Below are 12,656 nucleotides of genomic sequence, written 5' to 3'. Positions count from 1 at the left end.
CCCCTTTAGTCGGTACCAGTCATACCTGATATAATAATAAAGTATATTTCTCTCTCTCTCTCTCTCTCTCTCTACTCCGCTCTTGTTTTAGTATTGAGATATACGTTAGACTTGAGCATTTCGGCCGGTGCACTGTCTACTGAAGCTCAGATAGAAGAGTAACAGACTAGAGATCTAGAACTTTAGTTAGTCAGGTAAGCCTTAAGATTTTACTATATTCTTGATACACCATAAGACAGAAGTAGAGTAACCTCTCAAGGTAACCCTACCTCAGCACACGTCTTAATACATGAAATCATTTGATTTGTCGATAATTTCTCAAATATGAGTGAGCATCTGTTGTAGTTAAAAAAACATTTCATTACCCTTATGACTCGGTAGGGACTGGTAATGAAAGTTGTATATTTCCAGAAATATGCGTGAGACTAACCCGCATGGACCACTGGATGGCAATGATGAGGGCGAATGTGAGTAGTTTGAGGTAATTCCACCTGTGGAACAGAAGCCAGAGGTCATTCAGTTTGGCCCTGAGGAACACCTTCTCCTTGTCTGTGTCTACATCCTTCTCATTAGTGTACAGCCACGCGTATATTATCCCCCCTATAGTGACACAGAACGGGATCCACAGTATCTGGTTGAACTCCAGACCAAAAGAGCAGTAGTCTCCCCCGTACTTGACAGTATTGAGGAGGAAGCCTACAGCCAGCAGAATGACAGTTGAGCCTACTTGACTGGATATCCTTGTGTACGAGATCAGAGTCCCTCTCACTTCTTCATCTTCCAGCTTGGACCTGAAACCAAACCAAGAACTCTTCTATTTTCCCCATCAACGTTTTATTTTAATTTTAAACAGAATTAGAGAATTTTCAGTCGCTTATTTACAAGTGTGTGATTTCGGTATCCGTTCCAATACGAGCAAAACTGTTAAACATATTAGACTGCATACATTGAGACTCCTTATTAATACATTAACTGTTCCTTCATTTCATTAGTAACTCGATAAGCCAAAATAATTTTTGATGCCAGCCTGCAAAATTATTTGGCACCTGGAACTTTATACCAGCCCGACATTCTTTTTTGGGATCTTTTCAGCTCTTCCCCAGAAGCATGTGCCGTATGTTATATAATCATTTACGATGCAATGACACGTGCTTTCTAACTGGCTGGTGCATAATGTTTTTAAAAAATTATTGATTTAAAAAAATATATGAGTGAATAAGTTTAAAATATTTTCTTTGATTAGCGTAGTTGTTTTCATGATTTTGACATTCGTTTCTCGTAAATGGTTCGTAATTTTTTTTTGTTTCTCTGACATCGTGAGATTACTCAAAATAGTTGAATAAATTGTTTAGTGAATTTAGTCAGCTAACTTATCTACATTTTTCTCATCAATATTGAGACAATTCACTTTGATTTTGAAAACATTAAACATAAGTTTCCGTTCTTGTCATATTAAAGATTATAAACAAGTATCAGCGTGTTTCTGTTTTTATTGTCTTCATATATCAGAGAGCTGTACAAATTTCTCTATCATTTTCAATATGGACAATACCTCAAATTATTATCATAAATTAGGCATTTCTCTTTATACCCATGCATAATATGCTTGAAAATTTTAAGATTTTTAGTTTTGGAATATCAGCTTTTTTCTTTAGAAGCTATATATTTAAAAGCAACATCAAACTATACAAAAAAAAACAATTAAAAAACGTTTACTTTTTTTCTGTAAACTTTTTCATTCCACGTTTGGCAGCTTGAGTACTGTATTCGCTGTTCTTTCTCTTGATTTTCTGTGAACGCCTTTTGAGCAAAGACTTGTGTTCCAAAGTTGCATAGTTGCTGTTGTTTGAGTCAATCAATGGACAGTGGTTTAACTTTATGGCTTTGAATATAATTTAAAAAATTTCCGAGATTTATTTTCGTTTTACTCAATTTTATATTCTCTACTCACTTAGTTTCCTCAAAAAAACGTTTTATTGAATTTTTTTAAAAAAAACATGAGTGAACGAAAAAGAATTCTTTGTTTATTGTAGTTGTTTTCATGATTTTGACATTCGATTCTTGTAAATTGTTGATAATACTTTGTTTTCAGCCTAGTTTTATGATCTTTTTAAGGTCTGGTCACCAGGATTCGCTAACGAGAACACAATTGGGCTTTAGAGACAGACTAATTGACTTTTATTGCAGTTTCAGTCAATAGTTTTTGCATTCTATTGACACTAAGTGTTTTGTGAATTTTAAGTGAATTCACGATTCTTGACTCTACTTTTTTCAATACCTATAAAAAATCGCATTAATGACAAGCACTATCGAGCTTTTCTATTAAAGATGAAATTATGTTTGGGTTACAATTCATAACGAGGTGTCCTAGTTATAAACAGTTATTTACGTCTAAATGGCGCCTTCTTTTTTACGTTTTGCCTCATTTTGTTGCTTTCTTTTATGGTATTATCACTAAGACCCAGCAATGGAAAGAACATTAGGTGTTCTAAGGAACCATAAATTTTTTTAAGGTCAAGATTTTCGGCTTTCCATCACTTTGAAATTGTTGGTTCTCAAAAACTCAACATGATTTTTGAATTCGGCTTCATATTTAACGTTTTTCTTTTCGGCTTGTACTCTAGTTTAACGAATGGCAGCTCCCAGCTGCTCTCCGAAAAAAATAACTAGTACTTTGTAGTTTTATTTTAAATTTTTGACTTCGATAGAGGTTGTTAAAATTTAGTGGAATTCGAGCGCTTTGGCGTCTTTGCTTTTGTATGGTCTTCTAATTTATTTTTAACAATAACATGTCTCATCATGTTTTCAATACACTCAATTTGCTAAGAAATTAGATTATTTAGCTGAATTAAATGACCAGTACCCAAATTCCATTCGCAAACTTAATGTGATTTTTCGAATTTCGCATTCATTTGTTGGCTTTTACTTGCCATTTTTTTTCACTTCGTAAGCTCACAGCAATCAAGAAACAATTAAAAGTAGTTACATAATCCTGATTATTTTGAATTGGTAATTGATTTCAAACTGCGATTAAGTGTTGTAATTTGAAGCAATATATAAAACTGATGATTTTGTATTCTTGACTTTATTTTTTGCTTCAAGTTGTATGGATTTTGGCCAATCGACTGGTAAATTTCTCGCTGACATTCATTAGATCTTATTTGAGAATGTATAGTGGAAATAAATTAATTAGGGGTTATCGAAGCTGGATAACCATAATTTTGTTTGTTGAAGGACCTTAGTATTCATAGTTTGTTTTGAAGAATTAAGCAATGTTGAGTTCAGAATCTCGTATTATTTATTCGACAAAATAAAGTGTTATATTTTTTACTAAACTCGTTGTTTTTACTGAAATATTGTTGATTTTTTTCAGCTAAAGGTGAAATGTGTCAGTCGGTGTTCAATATATGATCAATTTTTGTTCATTAAAGTGAAAAATAATTAAACAGGCTGTTAACAACCTCACAAGTATATCTGTCTCTCCTAATTTGAAAACAGATAATGTTTCGGACGCATGATCTACCCTTTATTATTTTGACTTTTCATTTCTCTTCTTCATTTTGTAAATTTTGAAGCCAAGAATGTAGATGAGAGGAACCGCACATTACAGAGCTTCCGTACACTGAACAAAAGATGTTGCTTAAGACCGAAGAAACTACACAATTTATTATCTGGAAAAGCCGTTTAACAATTTAAACCAAATTCTTCTCACTTTCGTCGATTGCATTAACGTATGACATAAAAAGCGGATTTTCCACAGTTAAATTTGTTCTTTTAAATTTGCAGTTCTTTTTCTTCAAAACTATTTGAGAAGGAACTGATGATGAAACTTGAGAGCCACAACGAAATGCTGGCGACATCAATTTTATTCAAACTTAAAGTGTTTGACGAACCGTATGGTTTTTGAATGACAAGTAAAGTCACCACTCTTGAAGCACGGAGGCCTTCAAGTTAATATATATATGACTATTTATTTAGAGCTACTGATATCCTGTTCCCTGATCAATAAAAGACGGCGATCCTGCAAGATCTTGCAATATTATGTGTCATCTTTCAAAATATTGAAAAAATATTGCAAGATAAGTGTCCATATTTGGGAAGACAGGCCTTGCTTGCTAGAATCTTGCCAGCTAACCGTCTACGTTATTCAACTAGGGTTTTGGATAACATGGTTTTGATGTTGAGGTACTTGAACATTGAACACTAATTCAGCAACAAGCTGAATTAAATGCAAGACGACAGGCTATACTCATAAACAGTAGTACCTCTGAGTCATTAGACCGTCGATTGAGGCATCCGCACAAGACAGTCCACAGTACCAGAGGAAGAAGAGACAGACGTAGTGGAATGCCTCGTTTGGGGCATCGGGGTTGCCAGGGAACTGGGTCATATCGGTTTGACGGGTGCAGTTGTGAGTCTCATAGAAGGGTTCCGGCATTGGTTTGAAACTGAGGACAGTGAGGGAGGTGAGGATGACAGCGAGGCCTATGGTGATGTATGGGATGCGACGGTATCCCAGGATGGGAATAGAGTCGCTGAAGAAACTGAAGAATATCTTGAGACTCCATGCTAGTGAGAAGATAGAACGAAGGCTAAAGCAACACAAACAACATAACATATCTATATTCAAAGGTCCTAGTTCAATTATATCAGCAGTTTTGAATCTTAATTTGAATGTTTTGGATCTTTTCGAACCTTCAATTGGGTTGCAATTACACAGGACTTTACTATACATGAAACGATAAAACCACTGCTGCATATTTCTGTTGTTCTTGCTGAAATATTTATAAGTTATTTCAAAGAGTTAAAAACACAACGAGGAATTATCAAAGGTCTGGTTTTTGTAGCTGAATTAGACAACTGAACGCTTTGGTCCCGACAAATTAAATAACTATTACCGACGCAGACGAGACGAGAGAATATAAGTTTATTAACCTTAACCGGCGAAGAAACTTTCTCATTGGATAGAAAGTCAGGAGATTTGGAGTTTTTTTATAGAAATTAGTAATTGATGCTAAACAATGCTGTGCTTCTCAGCTGTGCCTCACAATTTTAAAGGCACCATAGCAACAAAATTGTAGATTGTGCGCTATTTGTCGCAAACTGAATCTCGCAGCAATCATAAACCAATAAATTTTTGTTGAAGAAACTTTTTCAATTTAAAAATGTGGTTGTTTTCAGCATTACATTTAGATCTCAAAAAGTGGTTGATAAATAAAATATTAAAAAATAGTTGTGCAGAAATAAAACTTACAGATAGTATCCAGTCTCAGTCTCCTCTTCCTCAGAAAGGGAAGTATGTAATCATTGTCTTAACAGAAAAAATCCAAATTTCATAAACCATAACCCACCGGCAGACCATTAGAGAAATCTGAGCGTTAGTTCTGATAAGAAAAAATCGAGGCAAGTTTGTAAAATAACCAAAACATTTTAACAAATACAAAATCAAGTGGACGTTAAGTAAACATTACGTTGTTCTGCATGAAGTCACTGATGGCATCTGTCGTTTACATAGAACTATGTAGTGATTCAAGATATTCAATCAGAACTTCCAAGTGACTTCTGCCGAATCACGTAACATATTGCCTACAACGCAAAACTTGCAGGTTTGAAAATGCCCAAAGTTCGTAGAAGTGGCCTTCTGGCTATGTATGTATGTAGGAAATTCTGGCATTTTACTTCTGCATTGACAATTTTCGACACTTTAGAACTTGCATTTGCGCGTTTTAAGTACAATTTACATGATTCTGTTTGAAGTCTTTGAAACTTCTAGCGTTCATCGACAAACCTCAGCACACGTCTTATCTGGTGCGACCAGTGCCGGACTATATTGAAATAACAAATTTTCATCTTTTATTCTCCATAACGGAAAAAGTAACAATTAAACAAAACAATCTCTAGATATAACAAAACAATAGTAACAATGGCCAGTAGTTATCTACAACAAACAAATAGTAGTTAACAATTTCTTAACACCGTTTACAATCTCTGATGATTGTCCGCTAGAAAACCGCGAGACAATACACAGAATACTAATAAATTTGAAGAACAACTTCTTCAAAGAAACAAAACACATACAACAAATCAGTATTCATAGAAACCATCTAGCACATTATCTACCAATAATACTACTGGGTAGAGACCAACTTAACAAACATTATATATTCACATTAACAGATGAAACAAAAAACAAGAAAACGTTTTATAATTTTCAAAATGAAACAAAACTATCATATATGTTTAGAACATTCCTAAAACGACATGAAGAAAAGCAAGACAGATCAAAAATAACAGCAATACCAAATACATCATACGAATTACTCCGAAACACAATCGGATTTTTGGACGAACAACAAAGACAAATACAGTCAGTAAACGACAGACTCAGAAACGATATAATAAATTATAATAATTGGTTAACAAAAATTATTGAACTAATAACAGAATTAAAAACAGCTACGTTTGATATTATCCAAATCATTTCAAAATTTACATTCTTATTTTGGTGGGATAATTTTGAACACATTAACGAAAAACGAATAGAGTTTGGAGAAACATTTCACGAACAGATTGAAACTCTGAATGAAGAACTCAGACACATCTGGGACGGTGAGTACTATTCACCACACTTCGAAAGTACATTAAAAGTATGCTCAGACAGTATAAATTACATACAAGGAATAGAAGATTATGTACAAATCACAGATCAAGGACAACTAGGTTCTTCATAGTTTAGCCTGTCAAAAACACTTACAAATACGTCAACACCAAAAGACTTTCAAATAAACACAAGTCTGCAAGCAAAACAAAAATCAACATTAAAACCAGACAATCCATTAACCTCAAAAATGCTTGGAAACCAACAAAAAGTTGTAGACGAAATATATATTTCCGATTCAGATGAAAAAGAAAAAGAAATAAAATTTGGGAATTGGATACCACCAACGGTAAATCAGAGAGTTAGGAAGAAAATTCAACAAACAATGAACCAAGAATATATTAGAAACAATACATATATAAGCTCACTAAACGAAAACAATGATAATCACGATTTACATTTGAAACAACAAATGTACAACTATAATGATTTAAAAGATGAAATCACAGAAAAATTAACAAATCATACAAATAAATTAATAGACAAAATAGAAAACAAATTTAGACAAATAAACAAAAACATGGAAAGAAAAGAAGATGAAGCATTACAATCAATGTTTAACAGATTCGAAAGGACGATAAACGACATTAATATACAATACAATACACGAACAGAAAACAGGAATGTAGAAGACAATAATATACAAAACAACAGACACGAAATTAGAACACGAAGATCAACCCCATGTACTACAAATTCAAATACTACAAAAGAAAGAGAAACGACGGTAACAGAACCTCCATTACCATTCTATAAACAATTAACATCAATGAGTATAAACGAAGAACCAAAAATTGAACAAAACATAAGTAGTGGTTCAGTACCAACGACAATAAGACCATTTGATGGCACAGATCCAGCATATACTGTCGAAGAATATCTAAACAGTATAGTGGCAGCAATGATATTTAGCAGTGGCATAGAACCAGTAAACAAACCAGGACACCACCAATGGAAAGTAAAAAGAGCAGCATTAATATTACACACACTACAAGGTCCAGCTCAAAAATGGTATTCAACTCTTCCGAGTGAAACCAAATTGGATTGGGAAACATTTTGCAAAGAAATCTCAGATATGTTCGACGCAGAAAAATCAAAACAACAAGCAAAAATAGTATTACAACAATTACAAAAACATACAAACGAATCATTACGGTCACTTGCTCTGAGAATAGAAACACTTGTCAAAACAGCATATTCACTATATACAGAAGATTATAGAAATAGTGTAATGAGTCAAACATTCATAAGATGCTTGGATAATTAACTAAAAACGGCAGCCTTGAAAAAACATGAAAACATAAACAAACACCAAGAGAACCAGAAATGCCATTCAAAGCACTAGTTGACAAAATAGATTAAATGGACTTAACAAGAACAATAACGAACAATCATAAACGATTATATGAGATTAACCAAACTACAAATAACATTAATGACGACTTAAAACAATTGAACATAGCTTGTAAAAATATAAACGACCTGAATCAAAACGACTTGGAACAATTTGAAGGAACGATCTGTAACGTTCTAAATGGAATAAATAACACATACGATAGAAAAAATTTTAAAGGAAGACCAAAATTAGCACTATTTTGTAGTTACTGTAGCTCACACGGTTACACAAAACGCCGATGCTTTAAAAGACCGAGACGAGAAAGCATACCAAGACCAAAAGAAAAAACATTTTATGTTCACATGAGAAATAATCAAAATTTACCGAATAGAAGAATCGACTCTAACAATGTCAATGGAAGACAGCTACCATCAACATCACTAGTGTATAACAGCTCAAGAAGCAGATACACAAATCACAGTCAATCAAGACACCAATCACCGTATAACAGAAGTAATAATAATAGTAATAAAAATTATAACAGACAAAATTTTGATAGCAGAGATTCAAATAGAACTGATAGATACAGACAAAGATCAAATAACAATAACAGACATTATTCAAACAATAACAATAGAAATGATAGAAGAAATTTGTCACATCGAGAACAAAATAACAGACATCAATTAAAAGACGGAAGAAGAGATGGAAACAAATATAACAATAGTAACAATAAAGGCAGAATAAATAATATAGAGACAGATAGACAAAACGAAGATCCACCTGGCATTGATGAATACGAATACACATCCGAATCATCAAATGAAGATCAAGAAATACTTGACAAATTTTACAACGCTAACGAAGACACATGCAATACTATAGTGAATGCACTAGAAAGTAACCCAACATGGATACTGCCAATGTATCAGTGTAACAAACTCGAACAAGACTTTACAAAACAAAAACCAGTATTGGAAATTGATTTTCTACTGGACTCTGGAGCAACATTAAATCTCTTAAACGAAGACACCTGGAATGAAATAAAATACAACAACTCTGATATACATCTCGAACGAGCAAACAAAACACAAACAGCAGCAAATAATACAACCATAGAAACATTTGGAACAATAACATTAAATCTAACACCAGATAGAATATCAAACAACAGAAATAAAATACAACACAACTTTAACATTCATTTTTATGTTACTCAAGGTAATCACAACATACTTGGAACTAAATTCTTCAAGGAATATATAGAAACAATAAATGTATATACGAACAAATTAACAATAAACACTAACACAATTCTAGATAATGACATTACATTCTTCATGACCAGTACAAAAGGATACCCCTACTACTCTAGACTACATCCGATTTATAACAGAGAATCAATCTATCTCGATAAAGAACAACATAGGTGCATAACATTTCCGATACCCATCCTCAGACAAATGGAAAAGTCAAACGGAAAAGCAATTTATAGTTCAAACTACTATTTCGAACCAATTAACAAGTATCACAATCAATCATTCGCAGATATAAAAGATCTTACAACAGAAAAAGAACACTTCATGGACATATTCTTAGTCAATAAAAATCAACACAAAATAACAATTAAAGAAGGCTTAATTGGTTTTATGTATCAAAACCTTACGTTTAAAAAACAGAACGAAGAATTTGTATCAGACTAATTCCATAGACTTATTTATAACATTATATCACTTAACATATGAAAATGAAAAAGATATCAACGAAATACTAAACATACAAGACAATGAAACAATTGAACAAGTAGCAACTTTTGAAAGAAAACCAAATTTCAAATGCAAATTTAACAATAATAAATACACAGAATCAGAAAAAGAATTTATTCAAATGTTTGATTTTCAACATTCACACTTAACCCAAAACGAATTTGAAAAAGTAGTAACAATCATATTAGATTACAGACAAGTCTACGCAACCACAAAATTTGACGTTGGAAAAACAAAAGTAAAGCTGAATCTACCTATAAAGAAAGATACTATTTTCAAGAAACAAAAAATAAGCAAAGTACCAATACACTTAAGAGAATGAATCCAGAAATTACTGGACGTACTAAAAAAGTACGACATAATTGCACCAGTGAACAAAGAACAACTATCTACAGGAAATACATTTTCAAATCCAATAATTATATTACGAAAAGGAGAATCATTGAAAATAGTACTAGATGCACGATACTTAAAAAGCATGATTGATGAATCAAAGTGTAATTGGCCAATCGAACCTGTTGACGTCGCACTTACACGCATAAATGGAACAATATTCACAACAGCTGATCTAAATAGCGCATACAACCAAATACCACTAGACGAAGAATCAATGAGATACACTCACTTTACAATTGGCAATGAACAATATTGCTTTAAACGTTTATTCTACGGAATATCAATCGGACCCGCAGCATTTGCATCGATACTAACACACTTTCTTTATCCATTAATTCGTAAAGGAACAGTAATTACATACGTTGACGATATATTCATTCAAACAAACTTATACGAACAAATGTACGAAACCCTCATTGAATATCATAAAGTACTCTGAAAAAAGAACCTCAAAACAGCGCCTGATAAAACATACTTTATGTTAAAAAAAGTCAAATTTCTTGGATATATAATTGAAGATAAAAAAGTGAAACCACTGACATCAAGAATTGACGGTTTTCAGAAACTAGAACCCCCAAAAAGTATGAAGGCATTACAAGGATACTTAGGAACAATTAACTTTCTTGCAAAATACGTATACAGCATGCAGCCAATATTACAACCATTCTACAATCTTTTACACAAAGAAACTGATTTCAAATGGACACAAGAACATCAAAAAATTTTTGAACAGATGAAAAAAACAGTAACACACAAGTTAGAGCTAACGATGCCAGACACTACAAAACCATTTTACATCATAACAGATGCATTGAATACAGGCATTGGAGCAGCATTGCTACAACAACACCCAACTGAAAAGAAAATGAAATTAGTATCAGCAAATTCTAGACTGTTCACACCTATAGAAATGCGACTATCTACATTAATCAGAGAATGCTCTGCAATCATTTTCGCATTAACAGAGTACGAATTCCTCTTAACAGGTTCAAATAACCCAATAGTGTTATTTACACACCATATACCGATTATCTATCTATTTACTCAAAAGAACAAACCAAACCATAGAGTTTATAGAATTCAATTAATATTAATGAAATTTCCAAACCTACACATGATTTTGACAGAAGGAAAAAACCTAGCCCTCCCTCACCCTCTCAGCAGAACAATAGACGAAGAACATTTTACTAAAACACGCGACATAACAGTAGAACAACGAGGAAACATAAAATTCTTCTTTGCGAAGCCACCATTCGCAAATAACCTAGAATGCAAATATAGCATATGCAATAATACAAACGACGAAAACACAGATAGAACACATTACCCCATACTAGCTAACATTCACAACAACTACTTCGAAAATAATATCGACAAAAACGAATATCACCCAATATCATACGAAAAGTATCACAAAGAGACAAAAACAAATCTGATACCAAATTACAAACCCAAAATAAAGAATTTGCACTCTCCAACGGTAGAGAAAGATGATCTCATTATTGAGAAAAATCAAAAAGGACCATACACAATCCATCATGACGATGAATATCTTCGAGTGATAAATAACATAAAAAAACAACAAAAACAAAACTATGAAAATGCAAAAATATCAGACATTTTCTATGACGAAAAAACAAAAGTAACAGAAAAACTAATCAAAGAAACTCAAATATTAGACCCTGTACTTCACAAAGTGAAGATGTGCAAAAAACATAATAGTAAACCACAATCAGTAACAATGGACATACGTGGAAATAAAGGACTATTCGCATACTTCAGGAAATACAAATCGATCATCATTGATGAAAATTGTGAGATAATCAAAATTGTGATAAACGAATCTGTCTACCACTAACATTATTACTATGCACATTTTACGAGAACCATTTCATAGATCTAGTAGGTCACACGGGACTCAAAAAACAAAACGAAACATAATGGAAAAATACTATTTTCCAAACCTTACAACTTGGATAAAAATACTAATTGCAGATTGTATACAATGTCAAACAAACAAAGTGTTTGCGAACACAAAATTGAAAAGTAAACAATAAAAACTAGCACCTACAAAAACTTACTTTAACGAAATGATAATGATAGATACAAAAGGACCAATTTACCCTACATCAGAAGGAAATAACTACATCTTTGTCATAGTTGACGCATTTTCACATTATGTTACTATAATATGAGCACCAAAAAACAACGCACACTAGGCATTTAGAGCTTTATTTGAACATTGGTTCATGAAATTCGGAGTACCCGAAGAAATCCGATCTGACAACGGATCTGAGTACATCAATACAGAATTAACACATTTATGCAATTACTTCGAAATAAAGTTTAAACCAAGCACAACATATGTACCTTGGACAAACGGATTAGTGGAAGGGACAAATAGAATAATTGGACAATTAATTAGAACATTACTAAATGAAAAGTTTAATAATTGGTCACGAAAGGCAAAATTCTTCCCATACGCGTACAGCACACAATA

The 12,656-nt window shown here is 32.8% G+C and overlaps 1 protein-coding gene across 1 annotated transcript in view; it reads right to left on the bottom strand.

Annotated features, from left to right (window-relative positions):
- LOC142335231 (uncharacterized) overlaps window positions 1–12,656 on the bottom strand; it is a 58,658-nt gene that overhangs the window by 27,812 nt on the left and 18,190 nt on the right. Inside the window, exons 2-3 of the mRNA XM_075383631.1 lie at window positions 4,266–4,592; window positions 431–791 (exon numbers count right to left, since the gene is read on the bottom strand). Coding sequence (XP_075239746.1) covers window positions 431–791; window positions 4,266–4,592 — 688 coding nt within the window. The remainder of the gene's footprint in view (window positions 1–430; window positions 792–4,265; window positions 4,593–12,656) is intronic.

This window comes from Convolutriloba macropyga, chromosome 2 (assembly GCF_964194025.1).
Source record: "Convolutriloba macropyga chromosome 2, txConMacr16.3, whole genome shotgun sequence".
Taxonomy (NCBI): domain Eukaryota; kingdom Metazoa; phylum Xenacoelomorpha; order Acoela; family Convolutidae; genus Convolutriloba; species Convolutriloba macropyga.
This window is presented reverse-complemented; position numbering and strand designations above follow the sequence as displayed.